The sequence below is a fragment of the Epargyreus clarus genome, unplaced genomic scaffold (genome assembly GCF_041222505.1).
Source record: "Epargyreus clarus isolate Ecla_fem2 unplaced genomic scaffold, WU_Ecla_fem_2.2 ptg000026l, whole genome shotgun sequence".
NCBI lineage: Eukaryota > Metazoa > Arthropoda > Insecta > Lepidoptera > Hesperiidae > Epargyreus > Epargyreus clarus.
Genome location: NW_027332233.1, coordinates 7,658,992 through 7,685,812, shown reverse-complemented (window position 1 = coordinate 7,685,812; position 26,821 = coordinate 7,658,992). Strand labels below are relative to the sequence as shown.

Here is a 26,821-nt window from a genome sequence, read left to right as displayed (position 1 = left end):
ATCGTATATCAAGCTATCAATTTAATCATGTATTGTATAATTATTATATAATTATTATTTACATGTAACAAAATATATTTTTTTCTGAGATGATGAATTGTGATAGTAATTTTGTTTGTTGCGGCAATTGGAAAGAAATTACATCTGGTTAGTAAAAAAGGAAAAGATACCAATAGAGTTGCAGGAGAAAAAGTTATGGTAAGGAAATAGGAAAAAGTTTGAAAGTAGGCAAGCTTTGCTGGACGACATATGTAACGAGATCTGAAAACGAGAAGTTGTCCATTGGGGAAAAAATCATAGATAAACTTATTTGTATATTCAACTTTGGGTCAGAAATATTTTATTTAAATAGGTAGTGCTACAATAATGCTTAATTTACTAGTTTAGCATTTAATTAAGACACGCAAAAATAGAAATTACGTTAGTATATTACTAGAAGCTGATTGCACAAGCGCGCCAAACGTACAGTTAACATGATACTAACGTGGACGTTCCATTGCACAGGTGACGCTCGAGGAGCAGATGATATGCGGCGCGCTGCAAACGCTGAACGAGGAGGCGCTGGAGGACGTGTTACAGTCGGAGCCGCCGACGCACCCAGGTGAGCCCCACCTGCACACCATCCGCGAACACGCGCGCCCGCCCGCGCCGCGCTCCGCCTCCGACTGCGGCGCCGCCTCCGACGACGACCTGCCCCGCGACCACGTCATCGTCAATGTGGCCGACGACGTCTTCCTCTGATCCCGCAGCGAGCGCGAGCGCCATGCGGCATACCATACGCCCTGAGTTATATGATCTAGCAGTCATGAAGAAGCGATGCGTATACGTAATGAAGGGGCCTCCGCACTATTCATCCCCGCTTGTTCTATCGTCATGCACAAACGAAGTAAATCTTGCTTTAGCTGCTTTACCCTTAATTAAATATTACCTGTGATCGTTAGCCTACCTACCAGGCAGCATTTAGAGATTATTTTAAATTAACATACATTTGTCTTTTAATTTCCTTTTTGGTATATAACTGTAGCATGACGCAACCCCAATTATGTCAATAACCGTTTTATTTTAAGTAAGTGAAACATATAGCTGAAGGAATAGTTTAGGCAAGTAGTTTAGATTAGACCGCTTATTGGCAGTTCAGAAGGTAAGAAAGGTACGCTTACCTACAGCCATGTATCATACAAATATACGTCCTATAAGTACTTTATACGTTTTAAGGCCTTTTACTATTACGCAGGTTTATGTGCACGTGCGGATCAGGTCTGCATGTATCATTCGCACTCTATCGTTGCATAGATACTTTTCCTGTCATATAATACTCGTGCACGCAGTACGCTAATACTGTGGAGTATTAAATCCTGCATGCCAGTGAAACGCACAGTTGGCCATTTATCCGCGGAATAAGAAAAAGGCCCTTAGTATTGTACAGTACAAGTACAGTGCTGCCTTTTCATGATCCCTGTGCCGTAACCTAGTATTATAGAGACAGTTTTGTAACATTTTATTAATTGTTGTTAGACAATGTAGACTAGTGGTAAATAAAATTTATTGTAACTAATAATCGTTAAAGTGGAACACTCTATACATGTGACCACAATGCAAAACAAATGTGTCAAACATAATTTTATTATATTTAGCTTTGTAAATAATGAAAGTTATATCTATGAATGAAGTAGATAATGTAATATATATTTTACATTTTGAATAAAATTACAGTCTAGTGAATATTGCAACTTAATTTTACTCGGATATAATTATTTTAAATTAATTGTTTATAGATATAACTTCTTATAACACTATAGTGAATTATCTTTATTCCGAATTTAGTTTGCGAATATTTTAAAGTAAGTACTTATTTATTGTTTGTTAAGCTAAAAATATAGTACTTATGTGTAATTAGATAGCATTTTTCTGTTAATTTGTTTTGTATTATACTGAATACATACTTAATACATTATAGTTTTAAGTTAAATAAGCAGCTGTACGATCCGTTAGCAGTGATTTGATCGACTTATAATATTTTTAATAATATTATTTAGCATTCCTGTTATTTAGAAATAATTTATTTGTAGGATTTAGTTCTTATTTAGTGGCTGTGCTATATTTTTCGGTTGTGATGTATGCACACGTATTTACATAGTTGTAGTTAGATAGATACAATTTTACAGATGTTTATTAATTGTATGTGTCATAGGAGCTTACAGTGAAAATTCTTAATTTTTTTTTGTTCTTAAATAAATAAACATCTCGTAAAATAATTTTGTGCCAAAAAGTTTTCTAACTTGTTCCTAGTTTTATAATGTTATGGAAACGTGGCAAAACAATACTAACTATACACGGCACGTGATAGATGGAACCGAAGAAAAGACAAAGTGTATTCCACTAATTTTAAAGATTTATTTGTAAAATAAATTTAGGAATTCGATTTCTATTGAATCCTTTTGATTCGTAAAATAGTCTTCTGAATATTTTTAATACAACTGTAATTTTTTGTCAAATCATACTATATTGATTAAATGTCGTAGTCGTGGAATCGTCGTGCTTGTTTTGTGACGTTTATTTTTATCTGTAATTAGATAAATTGCCAATATACTTAAATATAAATTCAACATTATTTTTTAGAATGTATTTTTTAGCGATAGATAGCTAGGGTTTTTGCTGATTTACTATTCGACCTAAATTGTATACATATCAAATTCATTCTCAGTACTCGAATATGGAGAAAAAAAACGAGCATTCCAAGATAATTTTAAAATGTTTACGCAATCGTACAATAAACGAAGAAATGCAGTACTGCCGTTGTTTTATTTCCGGTTCCGACACCACGGGGCCCCGAGCCCGCTCACCGCCCCGGGGGCCGCCCTCGCTCGGTCCCAGTACAGGAGATCGTCCGTTTCAGGCGAGGAGTTCGAGCTGCGGCTGCCCCGCGCCGGCGCCTCGTGGGCCGGCTCCGCGCCCGCCTCGCCCGCCGCCTCGCCGCCGCCGCCGCGCCGCGACCGCCGCGCGCCCGCCGCCCGCGCGCGCCGCGCCCCGCCGCCCGCCGTCAGCTTCAGCGTCGAGAACGAGGAGGACTCCGACGACGGCCACATCACCTTCAGCGCGCGCCCGCGACCCGCCGCCGCGCCGCCGCGCCCCGACAGGCCCGCGCGCCCGCGCTCGCTGCTCGTGGCGCCCGACGCCGCGCCGCCGCCCGCCGCGCGCTCGCGCTCCGCCGACGACGCCGCCCGCGCGCCCGAGCCCGCGGTCGACCTCAAGCTGCGCACCCTGCGCCGCACCGCCGACGTGCTGCGCAAGGTGGGCTCCGCGGAGCGCCTCGCGCGCCTCAAGGACAAGATAGTGTCGCGCGGCGGGGGGTCGCGCGAGCGCAGCCCGTCGCGCGACGAGCCGGCCAGCGACGACGAGTCGGCGCCGCTGGTGTCGTCGGCGGCCGGCTCGCCGTCGCCGCCGGGCGCGCGCCGGCCGGCCGCCGCGGGCGACGAGGGCGAGGGCGGCGCGGACCGCTCGCCGCGCTCCGACGTCACGGAGCTCGAGTCGCCGCGCGAGGGCTCGTCTCGGTTCGACCTGCTGCCGGAGCGCAAGGGCGGCGCGGGGCGCGGGGCGGGCGCGGCGGCGGCGGCGGCGCCCGCGCGGACGGACAGTGCGGCGTCGCTGGGCAACATGGTGGAGCCGTACAACATGCGGCTGCTGGCGCACGGCACGCTGTGGCGGCAGGACGCGCTGGAGGACCCGCCGTGGCCGTGGGACGAGCCGGACTCTGCCGTGTGAGCGGGCCGACGCGGGCGTAATTGCGGCCGTGTCGTCGCGGCCCGAGCGAGGTGCCGCAGAAACATAATCGAGCATCGATAGGAAACCACCCTTAGCCCCTAATGTCCTTTATAAAAATCTCAGTTATATACGTTTGCGCCATCCGACGGTTAAATTGAAGTCGCTCATTTATGAACAGCGAGTACTTTCTAGTATAATATGTAAACGGAGTACTTAATATGACTATAGAAGACAGCTGCTATGATGTTGCATTTATAAATGTAATGTATATCCAGAATTGTGATATTATATCCTTAAGATATTGAAATATATGTATGTAGGAGGAATGTAATTTTCATTAGCGATCCTTGCTAGGAATAAAACAGTTATTTGTTTCAAGTTTCTTATTTCAAATTTCACAGCTACGAATGATTTAATGATTGATTTAAAACGTATTGGTACAACAGAATTACGAAAAATATTAAACAATTTTACAGTGCAATCAATCGCCATAACTATGTTAATTAAGTCCTACTATTAAAATTCTACAAATGAAAATAGGTGTTTTAATTTTTATAAGAATATAAAATTAATTATTACAAAAAAAATCACAAATTTAATAAAACTTTACTGATTAAGTAATAGGATGAGATCATTAATTGTAACTAGCCAATTATTATTTTTCCTTAACAATGTCTTATGGAAGCTCCTAATGGCAAAATATTTCATATGAAAAATATTGCAATGATTTTATCTAAAACTCATTCATAATTAATTGTAAAACGAATACATCGAAGATGTATTAAAAAGCTACGCACGCGTGGAAGACCACCATCAAAAATATATACCCAGCTTTTCCTAACAATATGCACAGTACTCTTAAGTGTAAACGGATCATTTTACTATAGGGAGATGTTGTAAAATATGTAAGCTACAAATAATTTAGTAGAACTAACAATAGATACTATTTTATACTACTATGTGTGTTAAAATAAATATGTGAACAGTAACAGATACGACAAGTACGACAAAAAATGTCATCTAAATCTTGCTTACATACAGTACAGCCTCATCAACTAATTATAATCATAAGTTAATAAAACACAATCTCACATTCTAAGTACTTAAGGTAGGCCAATAGTGGAATATATTAATCGTTCATCTTTTTCAAGATTTTAAACAATATTTACATACAGTATTCAGGTTAAATACTTGCAAAGCTACAACTATCTATAATACAGGGTAGATTTAACAACACGTTTTCGAGGAAAACTTGAATGTAACAAGGATCGAGTTCACATATCGACACTCGACTACAAAACGTCACTTCTAATCTCACACAATAGGACTACGATTCGGCTACGAGGCAATTCACGTGAACTGCATCCGGCGCGACGGCGGCGGGCGGTCACACGACGCTTATCTTGCTGAGCGCGGTGGCGTCCTCCTCGAGCAGCTTGTCGGGCGGGTCGGGGCGGGGCAGGCGGTTGTCGTCGGGCGGGCGGTCGAGCTGGTCCGCGTCGTCGGGCGGGTCGGCGTCGTCGGCGGGCTTGTCGGGCGGCGGCGGCGGCGCGGTGAGCGCGCTCCACCAGCCGGACAGCGCGCCGCGCGCGTGCGACAGCGCGCCGCCCACCGCGCGCGACGTGGTGGCCACCGCGCGCCCCGTCGTCGCCACCGCCGCCGTCACCTTGCGCCCGCCCTCCGTCGTCGACATCGTGCTGCAATGAAAAATTTACTGTTTAATAATTTGGATTTTATTGTAAATAACTTACATAAGTTGTTTCGACTTAAATATTCATAGCAAATACCAAAGCACTAGGCGAGTATTTAAAGTTGTATATCAATATGCAGTAGAATGAAAAACTATATATTGAAAAATATTGACATGATTTTAATTACTATCATTAATTTATTAATTTTGGCATTAATTAATTAATTGGCATGATTTTAATTATTATTATTTTTATTTTTTTTGTTATAAGGCATTACCTCATGTTGAAATTATCACATTCAAACTTTACCATACAACTGTAAATATACTCACTGAGCAAATTTCAATTTCATATCAGCTACAGAGAGTTGTCCTGAAAAGGGATGGGAAGGCGTAAGATTCATGAAAGCTTCAATGTCTCCGATATTTGTAGATTTTAACCACTCCTCATAGCCGGGCGTAGCTTTAAAAGCACTCATAAATTGATTGTTGTAAGAATCCATTTCTCTACTACCATCTGAAAATAGAAATTCAGAAACATTTTAATACTATAATCATTGCTTGTCTTTTTATGCATTAGTATTTCCTTTCTAAACTAGCAATGGATAATTATCATAATTTGGTTCAAATTACAATATTCCGATTGCTTATAATAAAATTCAAATTGTAAGACTTAAATATTCTTACTGAAGTAAACACACAAACCAGCTGATTTATAACTTCCTCTAAACAGACTGACAATAATAATTGGTTGTAAGTTTTATTACACTTAAATTACCTGGTAATAATGAAGTTCGTAATAAATATATGAGATAGCTAGCAAACTGATCTCTGATCCATGCATCACCCTGGGTAGGTCCGTGGCGTACGACGTGATCGGCGAACCGAAGGTCTTCCGTACCGAGAGCCAGCTGCCTCCTCAGCACCATATCAGATGTTTCTATCCTCATTTCATTTAATTCGACTAAAACGTCAAACAATTGCCTCTTTTGTTTAAACAGAACATTTGATGCACCAACAAGAAACCCTTGCACCGCACTGTCCGACAACAAGTCCATATACTGTAGAGACAAGTAAGGCAAACACAAGTAGCCATCTTCAAACAAGGGCAGTGGAAAACCGCACTCAGTTTGATCTATTTGCCCTGTCAAATTATACAGTCCGTCAACACTCATATCTCTTGCCATCGTGGGACTCTGTTGTGCTTCCGTTACGGATTTCTGACTCTTATACTTTTCGCCAATACTATGACATTTTTCTCGACTAGAATTTATTTCTTGCCTGTCAACGACGTCAGCAAGTATCGCCTCATCAAAACTCTGCCTGCTCACTCTGTCTTTCTCCTCCAACAAATTTCCAGTTTCTTTAGGAGATAGTTCATCTTCTATCTGACTTGTACCATTTACATATGTTTCAGTAGATATTTCAGTAGTAGTGATCACAGATTCAAGTTCCTTATCATCAATTGTAGTTGGTATTGGGGATAAAGGTCTGGATAATCTACAAACAATTATACTCCTTGAATGCATGTTTACATACATAGACAATACAACAAATGAGAATAGGTCTATGTTCTCCATGTACTACATAATAAAGTACTACAATGGTGCATTTTTCATTTGTTTGAGCAATAAATCAAGACTTTGTGAGACATAAATCATGTGAAATTGACATAGGATATTGTTAAATAATAGAGTATTTATTTTAAAATAATGCATTTACCATAACTGAGATATGATATTTAATACTGGGTTTTAATAAAAAAGGTTTTATTCATAATGAGTAATAACATATTCTAACAAGGTGTCTTATAAACGTGGTGTTTGCCTCACATCCCCTATAAACCCAATTTTCATGTTTATATATAACCAACACAATACAAAAGACAAAACTTACACAACATTAGCAGCATGTGACAGACCATATTCTAAGCAACGTGGCAACAGAGACACCAAAGTCAAGAGAGCAGCAGAGAGTGTCCCCGCGGGAGATCCGTAAATAAGTACCTTTCTGCGCAGTAATAACAGCTTAAAGAGTAAAAGTGCCTTGTGTCTCCAGTTCTCAACCAATTTCTGAACTGATAACCCTGGAAATAGTAAAATCATACTGTTATTTATCAGATTTTCCTTTTATTGTGATGTCTGAGGTATAGAGTCTATTATTACATATTTACAACTAAACATCAGCATCACGGTTCATATCAAAATACCTAGAAATATATGTAAACATGATTCATCATTTTTATAGGTATACATTTTATTACCTTCAACAATGTCAGTAACAAATAAATGTAAGCTGATATTCTTGCTTTATGTACCTTCTAATGTCTGGTCCATCTGGACAGGGCAGCTGTTCAAATGTCTATACGCATCCTCTAATAGCTTAGTTTGTGAAAAGTCTCCTTGGACGAACCAAGCACGCACCACCAGCTCCATCTTCACAGCTAGTCTGCCAAAGAGTGGAGCTCGGCAAACAACACAAACACTCTTTTGTACTGAACTTCGGGTCATGTCCTCCGTTTTTTGCACCACTTGCTGTAATATTGGATAAAACATAATTATTTGTATGAAAACCATGAATACTTGATGAATTTGTTGAGTGTTAAAGATTTCTAGAACATAACATAATTTATTTGTTATTATTAGTTCAAGTAAAAGGAGAGAAATTTAAAAGATTTTCTAAATAAATTTTAAATCTGTCCACCAAATAGGTACAGTTCAACACATATCAAAATGCTTGTAACTAATTGATGGATGATAAAAATTGAAGAATTTCTAAAATTTAAATGATGGACACCATTGGGAAGTTTTAAATTTAGCACCTTAATTCTGTCCCTAGCTACTAAAGGACCATCTGTTCTTTATTTTACTTTATTTTAAATGATTGCGTTTCACACAGGCCAAATACCTAAAGGATTTTTTCTTAGATATACAATATATCTTACCTCTATGGGAATTTGGCGGAAGCAAGATATCCCATACACAGTATGTGCAGGCTCCGCTAGCCCTGGCAAGTTGAAGAATATGGTATCTGATAGGTAGTTGTGTGAGCCATCCGGCAAAGCCAAGGCAGGAAGGTGGCGCCAAGCCGGGGGCAATTCGGATGGGCGACCTGGCACCAGTTCTGGGTAGCAATGTTCTACCTGCATCAAATTAGAAAATTATTAGATATACACAAAAAATACTGTTTTACTTATTTAAACAATATAAGATAAATGCATTTATATTGGTAGAGAATTACACTAAGTGAAAGGAATATTATAACATCTCTTCTTACATAGAATTATCTATCAAAAATTTACAAGTCAATCATAATTATAACATACTAACATTGATCTACAATTGCGTGCAAACAGACAATATTTACTATCAACGCAAAAACATTATTGATTGATAAAAGATGTGACGCCTACACATTACCTGGCATCCTTTTTTATGATGGAATCCAACCACTATAATATTCAATACTGGCTCATTTATAAATGACATATTGGCTAGGATTTTACAACTTTACGGCGAAACTAACATTTTAAGAAAAATGCTTACGGCACATAATTCACGGAATTTAATCAATTTTAACGCATTGTAAAACACAAATTTCAGTATTTCAGTAAAAGAAACGAAACATCACAGGTCACAGTCCGTCACAGTGAATAAACGTCAATCTAGCTAGTCCATCATTTTTGACATTATCTAAAGGGTTGCTATTGCTAATTTTCTTATGGATTGTTTATGATTGATCAAAATCAAGTGTCTATTATTACGAAAATATAATTGTTAACATATATTTGGTTAATAATTAATTAATATGTAAGTAATATTAATCAACATCACCACAAAAACCCTTTAAGCTATATTCATTAGTATGTATATGCAAAAGTTAAATTATTCTCTCACTAGGTGTCGCTAGTTACTATACTCTTTGTTCATATCACACAAAAACACTTTCCCAAAGTTTCGCTTTATCTATTAAGGATAGTTCAAATTTTCACAATGCATTTACTTCAGTGGCTGATATAAAAACAAATAGGATGTATTTAAAATAAAACGATGGTATGGCACCCTCTATGTGCTAGTTCGACTTGCACGTGGCCAATTTATTTATTTATAAATCAACATTTTCTTATGAATAATTTTCTTCTTAATTTTATGGTAGAAAGGATAATTAACGTGCCTAAATCGATGGCCTAAAATAATAAAAAACAATGTTGTTATTCTAATATTCAGATAATGTAATAAGGAAAATCTCTAAATGTTTTTTATTATTATCGTATTTATCTGAGCAAAATAAATAAACGGTCGTTACAACAAATTCTCATTTGCGATCTTTAACACAGATAGATTGTTTTATTATTATATACTCGTCCAATTTAAATTTAAAATTTAGAATCAAAACTATAATATTATAGGCTGCAGTAGCTCTCCTGTTAGGAATAAAATTTATGATAATTTTAAGGCTTATGTGTTTTAGGTTCGTATATATTTTTTAGGGTTTTGATAAAATATTGATCATTTTTTACCTACACACAACAAATAGCGCTTCCTGCAAAAACATTAAAATAAAAATATCTTTTAGCGGCACACAAATTTAAGATAAAGTAGATTTTTTTGTTTTTTAAAATCTCATGGTTTCAATAAATAATCAAATTTCAATTATTTACTTATTTTTCATATCTACAAAAATCAAAGAAAATTGTAATGCCGAACTTAATTTTGTTAACCAACTGGCTAACCTTCACAATTCATTCTTTGAAAGACATTTTCCGAGTTTTTTTGCCTTCTGCGACAAATACATTGGCCACAAATCTAAACATACCTTGGCCTATTCTTTGATTAACTTGGCTCTTAGGCTGTTGGACTTTAGTGTCAAAATAACATTATTTATTTCCATAGAGATCAGTCCGCAGAGCCACAGATCAGAGACAATGAGAAGTTTCCGTTCCGTTTGGCACATTTGACTTATATTTATTTTACGTCTGTGGTAAAAACTTAAAATTTCGCTAAAGATTTGCTAAACAATAAAGTACTTACACTACTTACTAGTGTTTTTGTTGTTCAAAGTAAATTAACAAGATATATTGTTATATCGATTAAAGGATATTAAAAGTTAGTGTTAAAATTTAACTCTGCCCATTGAACTATTAAGTGACTGTGCTATTGAACTTATTGGAATTTATTTGTTTTATTATGAAATGTATGCGTCGCCATTTTCGCACCTATCACTCATTGCACCGATATTTTTTATACTGAATAATTTATTATAATCAAATAACAATCGTGACTGGATTGTTGTTTAGACCGCGTATTATTTAGAACATTCTGTGAAGTGCAGCGTATTGGACATTGCTTCCTTAAAAGGTTAGAATTGTCTTTTTATATTACGTAGATTTAATAACAGATGTATGTATTTACTGCGCCTCTAATCGTGGCAGGAGTCATGTATGTATTGTTTGTATTGATTGACCTTATCAGTTTCTATTAGTGATCATGTTGAACCCGATGCCGAGTAAATATGCTAGCTGTCGGTATCTGCAGCACTCCTGTATTCAAATTTCAAGGTCTTGAAAATGTCACAGTGCCCTTTTTATTGATAAACTAACGGAGACGTTACTCAATAAAAATACTCTATCGGCTCTTCCGTATTTCTGTACAATGCATCTATGAAATATGAGACTGTCATACTATTGTTCATATTTACCTAGTTTCATATCTCTTAATTTTATCTCAAACCTGTATTTTTTCTTACTCACCCCTAGAGTTGGTAAATTATGTAAGAGCATTTAGTTTTGGGTTTATTGTTGTTACTAAAAATCCGCCTATATAGCATTTTTTTTTTTCAAACAATACAAAGTTAAAATATACTTAATATTGATATCATTCGTTATTATTCTAATTTTTCACTTAATTTTTGACAAATTAAATCATTTTCATTTTATCCGTTAAAACATTTCTTTTATTTCATATTGAAAGCCAAGAATAACATTACATTTTATTACATATTATTTATTATATTCTATATTTATCTATTTTTTACTAATTTAATAGAGTTTGTAGAAAATTTTTAAGTCACAGTTTAATGTTAGCATATGTACACCAGCATATTGATAGAAGTTTGGTAGCAATATGAAAATGATGTGTACAATTCTTCACAATTTTTTTTACAGTTTGTTTTTAATAATGACTAAAAATCACAAACATATTAAAATTTAAATTTGGAGTTAACTCCAGTCTTCTGGTGTATCGGACTGAACATGATACAATTAAGCTATGACTATGCCTACTATCACTATGTATTAAAATTGTCTTGTAGTAATCCATCGACTTATTTTCTTATAAAAAAATGTGACCTGATATGTTAAGGTTTATTGCAAAAGAGATTTTATGTTTTTTAATTCATATTTTCCCTAAATAACTCTTAATAATATTATGGAATTATAAGTAACAATGTAACCATTACCTGATTTTTATTAGGACACTTCTTTTATTAGGAGTTCGACTATGTTGATTATAGATACACACTTTTAAGTAGGTAATGACAATATTCATTTGCTTCTTTTTATATATAGGACATATATGCCTAACTGTGATCATCACTAAACATGGAGACCACAGAGGTAGTTTGGTGGCATTCTATTTGAGATTTAAATCTATATCTTTCACCTGAATTATTACTTTAGAATAACCTTATTAATTTAATCATTTTATCAACTAGTTATTAAAGAATCTTTCAGAGATACATATACTTTGTTGTTTGCATATTAGTAAATTAAACACATTTGTTTATAAAATATTTATTTTATTCCATTTTTCGTTTGTGGACTAGTGCAAATTGTACCACCGTTATGCTTAATTTGGTGCATGGCTACATTGTATATTTAATATCTCTATAATAGATAGTTACATATACAATTACAATTTTAGTAACATGAAAAATATTTATTCCATTACACATATATTTTTTTAGCTTATTGTGATGTTATATAATACAATTGTTATTTATTCGTTTTATTTTCGTAAATTTAAATTACGTTAGTGGTATCGTAAGTATAAGATTGATAGCCTAATAATTTATCATCATTATAATTCTATGATAAAGTAATTATTTAGTGTGTTAGTGAAGTTTATCTTCTTCACATTGTTTGAATTAGAGAAACTGTGATTATGTTTGAAGAATACGTCTGATTTTGTTAAACGCCAGTTGAATGGAAACGTGTTTTATACATTTATAAGTAGTTTCCATCTGGCAACATATAACAGACATAAGTATTGAATTACCAAGATGTAATACGCAAACAACAGGTGTCGTTTGCTACCCTAACTCATTCAAGGCCGACAGCTTCTCCTCTCGTTCCCTCATAAAGGCCACTCCTGTCGTTCGACCGGACATATCTCATTTCTACAATTTGCTTTTTGTTCGCAGGATTCAATGGATAACACGTTAGATCCGTAGGCATGACGGAGAAGGTATTATACCCAGGTAAGTGAATGTTGTAAACAAGTAATAATAACTATAAGCTTGCAATGAGCACCGTGAAAAGAGCGCAAAAAATGTAACCGACCATCTCTTTTGACATAAGCGGTTGGGCTTTTATTGCAACAATAAAGCAAAGTTAAGGCAGGTAATATAAGGTTTATAACTTTACACTTGTTGATGGCACTTATTACGTGAGTAATTTACGGTTTTTTAATAGTTCAATCAATCGTGATGTTTGTTATAATCCTAATGTTTATGTAGATGTGTAAAAATGATAGGAAGACGGGCGCCCCGCGGCTTAAAATGCGATATAAGTAGTAGTAGTGACGTGACTCTGTGGCCATGTGTATCTGACGTCACACAGTAGAGGTAGAGCCGTCAACGATCAATAAGGGTTCTAGATTGTTCCAACACTTCCAACCAGCATCGATCAATCTTCCGTCACACTCCCTCTTCACATTCAACTGAATGTAGAATTCGCCCGTATGCAATATATAATTATAAGATCCTATATAACTGCATCTTTCTTTTTTAAACGTATCGCTCAACATCTGAGCATTTAAATAAGTGTCGTAGGAAGTACCAACGCCCTTGCAATTGCCTGGCAAATGATCAGAATGTAACTTCAAGTCCATCATAGCTCCATCAATAAAAGTAATACGTAACCTATAAATTTAATAAACAATAATATATACCCTAATTAGTCGTTTGCCACGTTTGGATTATTGTTATGTTTAGAAGCTATTTTTAAATGATTCCATATAATAATAGAGTTAAATGTTAGATCGTTATATATAATACTGATCCTCATTTGACGACCATTAGTTACCAATACTAATACTTCAGTTTTATAAAAAAGGTTGGACTTATTTTGTATATATATCCAGTTCAGAAATGAGTTCATAAACATTGACACTTGCACGCACGTTAAGTATATAAATTTACATGTTATTTTAGCCTTATGCACGACGATATTCTATCATGTCTTCAGGACTTGTTTTATTAATAACGTTTTCTTACATAAAGTATTTGTGTACTTCAGTGGGAGAGCTGCCGGTCTAGCCAAATTATGGGCATAATATTTCGCTATAAAGGTCATTCTTTGAATACATATTGCACGATAGAGACAAAAAATTGGATATCATAGTGTCAGAAAGTGTAGAAGATAAGGTCAAGGTGACCTGGGCACAGAAACATCTAGATGTCATTTATAAGAATGTCGGACAATGTATAAATTGAAACGGAAATGTCCACTTGCAACCAATGTTCAAGATGTCCATGCTATTTCATGTCGTCTACCATTGGATATGTTCGACGTTAATCAAAATTACAGTCTCATACGATAGTTACCTAGCGGGATCTTAACGGAAACGTTTGCTATATCAGTATTGAAATATTTATCCAATAGGTTCGTCCTAGCGAATTAATTATTATTCTTATTGCGCTGAAACAAAAAGTACGATTTGTACAGAACCTCCTTTACGGAAGGGAAACGATAAAGGTCATCGTTTCAAGGTTGATTCATAAATTGATTGGCTCGACAATAATGTCTGCAGAAAAATATATAATGCTGAAAAGTTTTTGCCCAAAGAATTGCAGCGAATTTGCATCCATCTCGTGAGAGAAACAAATATGAGATGTGTTGTAAAAATTAAGAAAAACATTGTCCTGAATGACAGATATTCAGGGTAAAAACTAAAAATTACCAAGAAAGTGTGCAGTTTTGTATGTACATTTTTTATATATTCAAATATAATGTGTGGCCGATCATAAATTCTAGTATATTCAAGCCGAATATAGTAGGTAGATCAAACGTATACGTATTAAAAGATTAAATTTTTGACTCTCCTTCAATATTATTACACATGGATGACTAGTCTCATACATTTTTGATCGTTCATAGACCATTTCAACATTCAAGTGATTGATTATTATTATTCACTGTAAGGTGGAATAGAAACGTCGCATGGTCGCATGAAGTGTTTTAGGAATTCATCTGGGCAAGGAGTGTACGTACAAATACCGGTCTTGTTTACAATTGTGTGCGGTGCATGTGCATCGGTTGACGCATCGCGGTTGAATCTTTACATGGAGTGCGAGGGCCGAGGAAGTATGTAAAGCGCGTACATAAGACGTGGATCGATGCCGGGAGCCGACACCCACAGTTTCTCGTACCTACCCAATTTTATTCGCCTTCACTCACACCATTCACTGCGCCAAGCGTAAAGACAAATCTGTCATTGTGTGAACGCGAGTGTAACCTAAACAGAGCTATTTACAAAACTGACATAACAAGAGGCAAATACGTCAAGTTGCAAATAGAAGTGTTAATCATTCGAGGAATATTTTATAAGTACGTATTGCTTGAACTGTGTACCTCTACCTATAGAAATTTATAAATAGCTATAATGAGATGTATTGTAATAATTGTGTGTGCAATATTTTGTACTCTACAACTCAGTAGGTATCCACTGTATTCAGTATCCCACAGCACTCACTACTGTGTCTACGGCACATGCGCACTCTCTGGTGTCCTTGACTCTTCGTCCAACCCGACCCGACTACGGTATTCATCGGTGTACGTAGGTATAGGTATTTACGCGATAGTAAAATTAAATGTGCCAAATATAAAAACCAATTAAAAATTACATTTAGTTTTCTATAAAATTTGTTACATTCGACTACCATTCAAAATGAGTTTGGTTGGCACCGAACAATTGAATAAAATGTACTAGAAAGTGTAAAATATTGCTTCACCTTTCTCAATTGAAATGCTTAGTTATGTTTCTAGGTAAAAGAAACTATTAACGCTGATGGCGTTCTGATTTTGACCTTAATCAATCGAAACTATAAGTTCTGAAATTGCTGAAGCATCGTAAACTTTAAAGATTTACAGAAAATCTTCACTCACTTGGAGGATAACAGAGGTTGTGTAACTTTCCTTTCTGAGTATTCCATCACGTGCACCCTATGACATAATGCATCGCGATACATTCCTATGTTAGTGCAGAAAACATGTAATATATAATATTAGTACTCATATAATAGGGCCAGTGAACTGGGCTGGGCGCACTACTCTACGAGTGAAACCCAGCGCGCTCGAGGTCAACGAACTGTTCATTTCGCTGCATCCGTTGCAAATACTCCGCTGGGCATCGCTGTTGCCACCAATTTTGTCGAGTGAATACACCACTTTTTTACTGTTCAACCAAGTGAAAAAGTGGTTTGCGCGATAAAGAAACTACAAGCGAGCTTCACTTGGCAATAGAAAGTTGTAGCCGTGGTGTCTTAATAAGTGCGTTTAAGATAAAACGTCATAACGCCAACCCGGTCGATTCTAGTCAATTTAATTAAATTGCAAACTAGCAAACAGAATGTTTGCGAAACAGCTGTTGTTAATTGTATTAATCAATTATAAGAAATTTATATTCAAACTCTGTCATTGTATTTCTACAGGCCTACGTTAATTTCTTATTTTTGTATATTTTTGCTGCCATATTGTCTTCCAGTTATCCCTCAGTTATAATTGGAGCTCATACTTGCCTAAGCGTACAAAACAACCCCGGCTATATGCAGAAAGATTAGAGAAACATAGATATATATAACAACCTTACTGTCAAAATTATTTTACTTTTTCGTCTCTCAATATTCCACTTAATCACATCCCACAGTAATTGTTCTGTTACTAAAGAGTATTACTATAATATCACGTGGTTTTAATGTCGTCTTCAAGTTAGATTCGTGTCATGTAGGGAGTAAAACTAGAAAGTAGAGCCTCGAGACATCGGTACGTAGACATTGTGAGCGTTACGTATGTAGGCGTCCCTCATATTGTCAATGATGTCGCTACGTTTATAATCTTGCTGTGTTCTTGTTGGAAATACGAGGGTGTTCGTCGAAATGTTATGAGTTGAGATCATACATAGACAGGCAGGTTCGAAATTAGTAGGCTACATCACGAATGTGTGGTAAGGTTTGTAGGAAAACGTTAAATTTTTCAGTTTCATTAAGTTAGCGCGTATGTGTCAGGAGTTTTTATTTTAACAGTTAAGCATAGAGAGCATAACAGTAAAGACATATTTTTTCTTGTGTTATGTGATTACATACATGAATTTCTGAAACAATTTCAAACAGATTTCACATGCATTACTACATGTAGGATTAAATTATCAAGCATCATGCTATCAGGCCTTTCAAGTGCCACACAGCGGCGCTACATTGTTCGCAGAAAAGGTGTGGCGGTATCCCTTCGCTGTCAAACCACTGAGAGTTAACCACCTTTTATTTGGACATGCATCTAATGGTAATTTATGAGTTGTAGTTAAGAGAATGTACTTTAAATGTCACCGGCTTGTCATACGTAGTATTCGCAACAGTATAATGCAAACGTACGTTAGACTATGTAGAGGTCGCCTGCGGGTCAGCGAGACAATCTCAAATATTGTATAAAATTCAGTAGTGAATATGAATATAAGTGGGTAGCTTTTGGTAATTGTTGAATTCGTTATTGTATTACTTTAAATCTTCAAAGCTTATGATGATAGATACTTAAGGAAATTTCCTAGAAAGATAGAGACTTCTGCGTATAGGTATACTTAATTTTCGGAGTATCGGTTTACCTTGTCGATTGGGTTGTTATACTCGTATGACATTCATAAGAAGGCAATTAATAGTATTAATAACTAAATAAAAAGCCGAGGTGCTATACGAGGGTACAATTTTTACAATTGCTTAGTGTAAAATGGATAACTCGAATGAGTTCAAACTTTGTCGAGTGGAGTTTTATTAAACATTCGCATTAGAACTAGTACTAGATAGAAGAAAGCAGCAAACTGGTTAGAGCGCGACGTGGAATGTTAGATGTTACAGGTTTTAGCTCTAGCCGTATCACGTTCAACGTTACATATTTTCCTTTTGAGGGTCACTTCACACTGTCGTCTTCGTCTTTATTCATAATTTTTTTGAAACAATGATATCATTGCAATATGACGTTTTTGTAATGTAGGTATTTTGTAAGTTACATCCATACGAATATTGTAATAATTTCTCAGAAATAAATTACTACTATTAATTTAAAATATCTACATCGTTTTGTATAAACATAATAAGTAATGATTAGTAAAACAAAAGCCCGACTGCTTAAAATTATAGCCAATATTACTCCTACAATTTAGACCAACGACGTCTTATGTCAAAATCGGTCAAACCATTCGGACTACAGAGCATGCTTAATTATCTCGAAAAACATTACCCTCCACAGTAGGTTAACAAATTGTAAATTAATTAATGCACGTATGTAAATAACTTAATATATAAGTGATCGCTAATTGCGTTAAGCTTACTTGCCCTTTTTAGGAACTTAAGTCCCACCAAATAATCACGGTGACAATTAAAAATAACTGCTGACGTCATTGTTTATTTGTTTTGTTCAATCGTATTACAGTTTTCACGCCACCAATGAGTAAAATGCGAAATCAACCTCAAATAATATAATGTGGTTAAAAAATATCGTGGTCGGCATGGTTTTGCGGGCGCTTATCGACCGGAACCTCACTCCGGATCGCAGTTCGCAAGTCAACCCTTTGTAGTGAGTGGCGGTCTCAACCACCCCCTCACCTCACTTATTCACGAGCGCACTAACTAATGAGTCCGACTGCGCGGCTTACCCGCATATTACTACTAATTTGTATGTCTTTCTATCTATCTTTAACACTTATTTATTTGGAAAATATAGAAATAAATATACAAGTACCTAGTTACACGTCGTAGCGTGTTTCATTATTTTTCGAAAATCTTTCTTGTAAACCCTCAGATAACAATAGGAACATAGATAAGAGTTCCTAAAATTAAATTGCCGACCATTCTGTCTCTAATAGCTATTCTCCTTGAGTCACTTGAAAATCATGGTAGGATCGTATTAATTATTCTGTTTAATTCCCGGCTGGTGAAATGGCTGCCGTTGTAATTCTGCTTGGCGGCACAATGGTTCGTCGCCTCTCGCCCACGGGAACTGGTTTTGCGCTGCGTTTGTCAACTCGTGAACTTTATTGCATTTGCGATTGCAATGCAGGGGCCTTAAAATATTACGTAACTCGTTTTGTACCCGGATTATTAAGATTTTAATAGCGTTTTAAATGTCTCTACGGTTGTCGAGTGTTGAATAATTATGTGGTGTGTACGAAGTGACGCTTCAAACGCGAGAGGAGGGAAAGAAAAATCTTTTAGTGTCGACATCGGGGGCAGGGGCGAACCGGGTGTTTAGGGGTGCGGTCGGTGGTAGGAGGGAGTTATATAGTGACGCGATCACGTGTACATTTTGCAGCCTGTATTGATCCTGTCGTCTTTTTCTTGTTAAATGCGGCAGCTCTGCGTGATTTCCGTCAATTTACACTCCCTATTTAACCGAGAACTTTTTCGATTTATCCTCGGATTATAAGCCACGTCTTATCTAAATGACTATAAACAGTATAAACTTGATTTACTATTTATTATATTTTGTTTTAGTTAAGGGTAAAACTCTTAATTAAGAAAGATAACTGTACTTGAATTAGGACTTTTCATACATTTAGAACAATAAATATTGTGTATTGTTTTGTTTTTATTTACTATTTCCAATTTTGCTAGTCTCAATAAAATGTGATGAGTTCGTTTAGCAAGTTCAACGTTAATTGCTTGAAAGATACGTAATATACGTGTACATAGGATGTCCAATCGAAGTGCGGTGTAGAGGCGTATCGGTCGGGTTAGTGCGGTGTCGGTGTTGTATAATGGCAGGTGGCGGGCAGGCTCCCCGCGGGATCCGGCTGCCGGTCCGCGGCGCTCTGCTGCGACCGAACTGCGTGCCGCTTTGCTCTTTGGGTGCGTGCCATTATTTCCTCGCTTTATTTTATTTTCGTCAAACAAACTCGCATCGATAATTAGGTCGTTAGATGCTATGTTGCGTTTCTTGCGTGGACGAATTGCAAGCTCATTCTGTTTAGTTTTTGTTTGTCCATTATCGTTAATACGAGAGTAAAGACCTAGTAATTGATTGTTGCTTCTAGCTTTTAATTGTAGAAGCTTTTGTGTAGCATTTATATGTATTTTTTTCATAACCAGATACTCAATTCTAGGAGACCTTTAACGAGGTGACTAATGTAACGATAGTGGGGTTGGGGTACATAGGCACCTTATCTACGAGGCGTTTCCGTTTAGTCCTTCATCCTCAGAAGTGTCAATGTTGGTCAAAGAAAAGTTTCATATAAGCTTAATACTGTCCCGACATCCATATTTTACACCGTTTTTTACTACACCTTAGCGGCGCAAAAAGTGCAAGTAATCGAAACAAGTCTGATAATCCGCTACATCATTTTGTATGTTTTCTCGGTTGCGTTATTACTTTTAGTTATTGTATGGTTAATAGCGCTACACAGGTACGTAGTGACCGAGTTGGAGCACTAATCAGATCGCATGAAAGTATGTGCGGACACCTAGTTGGCGTCGGTCATTATGGGAGCGAATCGCTAACGATAGCTTACGGCTCGCATTCGGCAACCGGCAGACAAGAGACAGAAAGGAGGCGTGAGAGTTTTGTGGAGTTGATAGAGAGGCGAGATTGTGAGCGCGCGCTCTATTTTGGTCTCAGTGGCACACTCGACGGCCGGCTAATCGGCGCGTCACGTGGCGAGCGCCGGAAGGACGGGGGGTGAGGACTCGCGGGACGCGGGCGGGCGCCGGAATGCAGTCACCACCGCTCGATGCACGGCTCGCCGATTGATCGTCAAACTGCTTACTGCTCCACCACTTACACGCACCTACTCTATTATTATTCGACCTCACCGTAACAGAAACACACGTATCAAATTATTTACCACTTAAAATTGATACTTTGCGGTTACTTATAAATTCGCTAATCTCATGAAAATCGCATTGACTAGTAAGTACTTATTAAATTAGTAGACCTCCGAAGCATAATTTTGTGCGCTACTGTTATTTATGAAAGCTTTGAGTTAATCCATGTCAAAATAATTGCAAGGTTGGTCTCGGAATTCAAAGTTGTTTTATTTTGTTGTTAGTCAGCTGATATCGCAACAGGATATCTTCAGGTAGGCTCGGGCGAAACAGACGGCATTTAATTTCTTTGTATTTGTTTTAGTGGTGTTATTCGGGATACAGTCCGTGTTAGGATGAAATTGTAGAGTACAGGCAAGTAGGTAATTGCAGTGCGCGGATTGCAGGCGATTGCCCCCCGCCCCGTCACCCCGCCCCGCTCTCGAACACCGTAAGTAAACAGTCTGGTGTTTATCCGCGTCTCGCTCGCACCGACCGCGTCGCGTCGCGCCTCTGAGGTGCACTCGCTGTTCCTATTATTTTCGTGACGGGTATTGCGCCGAAGCCGATTCCCGCATCCTCGCCCCGAGACGCGAGGTCCGGTCTCGCGGAGGCGGCGGCGGCGGCCGTTCGCATCGCACGCCAGTCCGCGCCCGAGGCCGACTGTCGCACCGGTTCGCGCCTAATGAAACGTTTACGTTTCGTGAACTCGTCGCTCGGTTGAAATCGAAAATGCGTCACATTCCGCACGACACGAGAGGCGCGCGTCGCGACGGCCGACGGTGATACCCGACGAGACGTCTGATCGTATCGGAACGGTGACGTGGTGGTGACAGTGTTCGGATTGTGTACTCGAGTGCCGATGGTAGAGGTGAATGTGGCTGAGTTTAGGAGTGGAGTCGGAAGATGCATTTCAAGGAGTCGTTTGCGATGAGCGATCGTCCGAACGAGCGCGGCCGCCGCAACTCCCGCTGCAAGGGTGGGTGTCTACGCTGACGGTCGCGAGCACTCTGCGGCCCTCCGCTCGTGCCTCGTGCACCTACTACACTATAACAGCTGTCATCCTGCTGACAATGTCGTGCGCGCGTTGCGTTTATGGCCGCTGTTATGGCACTTGACTTAATATATAAACAAACATTATTATTACTTTATTTTTTATCCCATACTGGCCAATTTAAGAGACAAATTATCGTGTTGGGATATTAGTTATATACTTATTATTACGAGTATGTACCAGCTAATTCTATTAATTACATTGGGTTCAGCTTGTTAATTAAACCAAGGGCATTTTATATACCTACATCGATTTAACAATATAGTTTGACGAACGCTCCAACGGATTAACTGGAGAATTCACTGAACTCAGAACACTAATTGAATAATATATTCTGTCTTGCTTCAATACGTGAATTTAACGTTAGTACTCGGTGTAATACAGTATGATAAACGTATTCATTACATTTGAATATAACATTTGTATAAAATTTTTCGATCGCGAAGAAACAATTAAGAAATTCCTTCCATCAGCTTTCGATAATTAGTTACTATATAGATTTAATTCTTACAATTTATTTATCGATGCTTTGAATAGAGACCTATAAATCTGCGATCCTCTTTGTGAGGCTGTTTTATTATTGCGAACAATCACTGCCATTTTGAGTGGTCTGTAGGCGTGAAAATCAGTAGTATCAGTTACTAAGACAGTTAGTTTCGTCACATTCGCAACGTTCTCCAGTGTCGCAGTGTGGATTACATAACAGAGTTTGCTTTTCCTAAATCATTGTTCAATTGTTTGAAAAAAATGTATAGAATATTCCTTTCGTCCCTTTGTAAAACGACGATAAGCAATGATGATGGCAGCTCACGTCATATGAGCGGTTTTATCAGAATTACTAATACCAAGTATGTTAAAACTAAAGGAGGAAAATTACAATACCAACATAGTTTATCAATGACTATACGAAAAATATGTATAATTATGAGGCGTTATACTCATTTAATTATTTTGCAAAAGTTTAACATTTAACAAATTATGTTGTTGTTATGTATCAATTTTTGAAGTATAATATAAAATTACGAAAAGATAAGCGTGTTCGCCCAGTGAAGCTTGCGAGTATTTTAGACAAAACTGTCTGTAGAATTGGGGCCCTTGGGAGTGGCACAAGTCGTATATAAAATGAAGCGGACCCTCCTCCGAGGCAAAGGGGGCTTATTTGTTTTTTGCACCATGATCTAACGCGACCCCATAAACTATATAGGTCAATTCGTGGGGAGGATACTATAGGGTTCGTGTTAGGCGTGTAAGGATTCTAATGAATTTATAGGTACAATAGCAGTTTAAGTGTATAAAGTGTGTTATAGAAATGTGTATTTTATTTATTAATATGATTGTAATAGGACTGATTTAACAATGTAGACACTACTGTTGGCACGTTTATAATTTATTATTTTACTAAAACTACAATTTACGCTGATTATAAAAAGGTTGCTTAGACACACATTCATGAATTTAGTAGGAGTGAATTTCTGTCTAATCTTAATAACTAAAACTTTTCAATCATCACTAAGGCCCTGTCGTGCCGCTACACTTATTGCCTGCCTTATAATAATAATGTAAAACTGCTGTGTAACAGTTTGAATAATGGTGGGGTAATGATATTAACATTTAGACGTCCATCTTATAATATTAGAGGTAATAACGCAAATATAGTCGGACTCGAGATTCCTGTTTCATTTGAGAATGATAACAGATGGCAGTGACCACTTAAGTGGGCTGTACCCTCATCAGCTACTTCCGCGGCATAAAAAAGGATACATAATTTAGTTTGTCAGTTGTTGCAAAAAATATTATGATTTACATAATAATTTAAATGTGAAAGTAATTATCATTTATTTTCTCACGAATTCTCCCGATCTTTTCAGTGAAACTATGAAAGTGGAAACCTTAATAGTTAATTGAAGAATTTGCCCTTGAGCACGCAGTCTCACTCTAGATCAACTACCTTTCTCCCTCAGCCCTCTTGTTTTATAAATGTTGCCACGCGTCGACTGTCTGTAAATATCTATTAAATCTTTATTTTCTGAGATAAACAGACGAAGCTTTCCATAAATTATGATGTTATTCCAAGTGCCTACTTTCTGAATTAAGTTATAACTTATATTATAAAGTTTAATAAAGTCATAATCGTAATACTAATAATTACAGTTTATTGCCTACTTGAATAATTTTCCTCATTATTCCCAGTGTATATGGATAGTATAGAACCATAATCTCTGTAGGGGCGTTTATATTATAAATGAAATAGAATATTAATGAACTAGAAATCTTAATGAACTAGAAAACTAACGCCACATTGCATTTTAATTCACAATATTTAACTAACATCAAAGTTTGCGATACGCAATGTCAATAATTTTCTTGTTTACTAATCTAATGTACATTGTAGTTAACATCATCAGGTGGACTGCAAGTCCCTTTATTTGGGTAAAACACGTTAAATAAAATTTATTGGAGAAATACCTGAAGCGTTTATAGAGCGGTGATCCGAGTGCGCCGCAGCGAAACGTTGTGGCGCCGGTATGCGACCGCAGCTGGGAGAAAAGTTTCATGTGTTTCCACGCTATGTGGGACACGATGAGCAGACGCTGGGCGATTATTCATAGTTTGTGATAAACCCTTTATTATCCCAACAGTGATCGCAGGTCTAATCTTAGAATGAAAAGAGTTCAGGCAACAAGTATGAAAGGGACGTTTATGTTAGGGTAGTTATAGCTTTCCTTTTTTTTTTCTTCTCTATGTTTTTGTTCGCCGCTAAAGATGATGATAATTCAAAAGTTCCTGACCCATACATTCTAGGGTTTCTAGGTAGTAAGAAAGACTCATGTTCAGAATTGATATTATAAACGCAGGATTTAATAGTGCCAAAAGTAAAGTGGTATACCTATACTTTGTATGTTCAAACCAATTTATAAACATTTATGATTTATGATGGATATCATTATGGAAAATCCGTTTAAAATTCCATTATTATCTTTCTACTTAATTACATTCAAATGTCACTATCTACCTAAATAGATTTATCTCCAAAGTTAGTAATGTTGGTTTTTACCTCGATATCGTCATTTATGAAAAATGTATGTATTTCCCTTACTGTCTTATCTATAAACTATAAAAATAGCAAACACACATTTACTTGTGTTCAATTTTATATTATGTGAAATTGAGAAGTATTTTATTTCTAAATACTTCACTGTTCTGTGTACTTCTATATCTTGTACAGACAGGCATTTTGATTTAGTGTAGGTAAATTAATTGTGTATTTCTTGTAACTTTGATTGATTTTTATCAGTATAATAAATTCTTTATATTTATTTTAATATAGGTTGGTTTAAGATTGGTTTATTGTAGTTAAACTTAAAACAAAAATATTCCCAGCGAACATTCCCGGTGTAATCGTATCATGACCTTGCTGCAAGAGGATCCTATAAAATCGATAGAGGTTCGTGCTACGTGGATTGTATTACACACAGTGGGCGTTTAAGATTACTGTCGTGTCGCGAGGATAGACATACTTGTATTGAATTACAGTCTAGAAATTACATTATATCCAATATGTTGGACGACGCGACATTAGCTTTAGACGCGTAACCCCATGGTTATTTTAAAATGCCCCTTGAATTACTTTAGAATTGACTGATGATTGGAATAAATCGTATAAAACATGTAATTTACGGTGGAGATAACGAAATATTCTTAAAAATAGAACTTCGTAATCCGCAGCATAGGTCAAATTCGGCAACAACAGACGAGATTCGTTATAGGCCTTAGAGGCGATGCGGCAGGGTGTGGGTGTAGGGGGAGGGGGGTAGTCACAGAGGATGGAGGTGAGATCATAGTGGCGAGTGGCCCGGGAGGCGATCAATATGTACATTGAACATACATACGTACCTATATAAATAACTGTACCTAACTTCTCGCAACTCGACTGTCTGCTCCAGATACTGCGCCAGAACCCCGTTCCCCTTTCCCCTCGGTGCCGTGTTGCTGATTCTTTTGTACAAAAAATATTCTGTGTGAACCTCACGAAATTATCTCCGCGCCCTGCAAAGTATTAGTCCACAGAAAATCATTAAATTTTGCAAAGTAATGTCTACGCGAAAAATTAAAATTTTCGCAATTTCTTATTCTCTAAAGTGTCAATTTAAATTTAACAGAATTCTATTGATAAGTTTGAGCGATTTTGATACAATATTTTATCAGTAAGCCACCACAAATTTTGCTATGTACAAAAATTTAACAACATTTTGAGAAAACTGATAAGAAGTCTAAAAATAAAATTGATAACGGTCGATGTCGCCAGAAAACTTGTTTAGTCATTTGAATTTAAACCGGTTTTGCAAAATAGATTAGATAACTATCGTGGCTACATTTTTCATAAATAGGTATACAGCATTACTGAAAATTTTGCACGTTGTAGATTACTATTGCTATTGCGACTCTTACGGAAGTCACGTTTTAAATATTTTATAGACGAATAGACCTGAAGTAAAGAAACTGTATAACATAATTAACCCTTGACGACCCGCGTCGTACAATGGTTCGCATACTACGGTTTGCCCCCTAGAAGAGACATAGGTCAAATTCTGGGTAAGGCAGACATTTTAATAACTATGTGGTGAGTGTGGTAGCGAAGTCGTGTGTGACTTTGTCTATGTGTGCCCCATGCTACCGCATATCAACAAAAAATGTGTTGCGTCACCTACTTATTACTCATCGTCTGCCGCGATCCCGGGTTCGATTTTATTGGATTTTTTTGAGTATGATGTGCTGATTTATGTATTTTGTCACCATAACACCCAAAATATTGGGAAATCGTGAGTTTAGTGAGAACGAATAAAAATTATGGGTGCGTAATCACGTTATTTAGTGAACTGAAGAAACGGCTGAACACAATTATATTCAATGAAATTTACAAGCCTTATTCGGATGAATGGAAATACTAAACTTGGCTTATTTTATTTACTTATTGATATGTGTTTTATTCAAAAACTATATAGATACTAGCTGACCCGGCAAACGTTGTGTTG

The 26,821-nt window shown here is 37.1% G+C and overlaps 3 protein-coding genes across 16 annotated transcripts in view; 2 read left to right on the top strand and 1 right to left on the bottom strand.

Moving 5' to 3' along the window:
• The window catches only part of Arms (Ankyrin repeat-rich membrane spanning), a 63,578-nt gene extending 59,438 nt beyond the window's left edge, over nucleotides 1-4,140 (top strand). For all 8 annotated transcript variants that reach the window (XM_073087615.1, XM_073087620.1, XM_073087617.1 and 5 more), the window contains 2 exons: nucleotides 505-601; nucleotides 2,897-4,140. In XM_073087615.1, the coding sequence (XP_072943716.1) occupies nucleotides 505-601; nucleotides 2,897-3,762 (963 nt within the window). In that variant the 3' untranslated portion in view covers nucleotides 3,763-4,140. The remainder of the gene's footprint in view (nucleotides 1-504; nucleotides 602-2,896) is intronic.
• Nucleotides 4,128-9,086, bottom strand: LOC140753191 (late secretory pathway protein AVL9 homolog). Its single transcript, XM_073087634.1, has 7 exons — nucleotides 8,872-9,086; nucleotides 8,397-8,594; nucleotides 7,770-7,986; nucleotides 7,349-7,538; nucleotides 6,231-6,952; nucleotides 5,786-5,969; nucleotides 4,128-5,459 (listed from the first exon to the last, which is right to left on the bottom strand). Exons 1-7 carry the CDS (start codon nucleotides 8,938-8,940, stop codon nucleotides 5,150-5,152), a joined length of 1,890 nt encoding a protein of 629 aa, XP_072943735.1. The 5' UTR covers nucleotides 8,941-9,086; the 3' UTR covers nucleotides 4,128-5,149.
• A 1,349-nt stretch (nucleotides 9,087-10,435) lies between these two features.
• The window catches only part of Tlk (Tousled-like kinase), a 40,051-nt gene continuing 23,665 nt past the window's right edge, over nucleotides 10,436-26,821 (top strand). For 2 of the 7 annotated variants that reach the window (XM_073088142.1, XM_073088136.1), the window contains exon 1: nucleotides 21,203-21,713. In XM_073088142.1, coding sequence (XP_072944243.1) covers nucleotides 21,641-21,713 — 73 coding nt within the window. In that variant the 5' untranslated portion in view covers nucleotides 21,203-21,640. Of the gene's footprint in view, nucleotides 10,810-12,871; nucleotides 12,929-20,806; nucleotides 20,841-21,202; nucleotides 21,714-26,821 lie in introns of those variants that run through there. The other 5 variants (XM_073088148.1, XM_073088137.1, XM_073088141.1 and 2 more) reach the window with 4 other exon arrangements.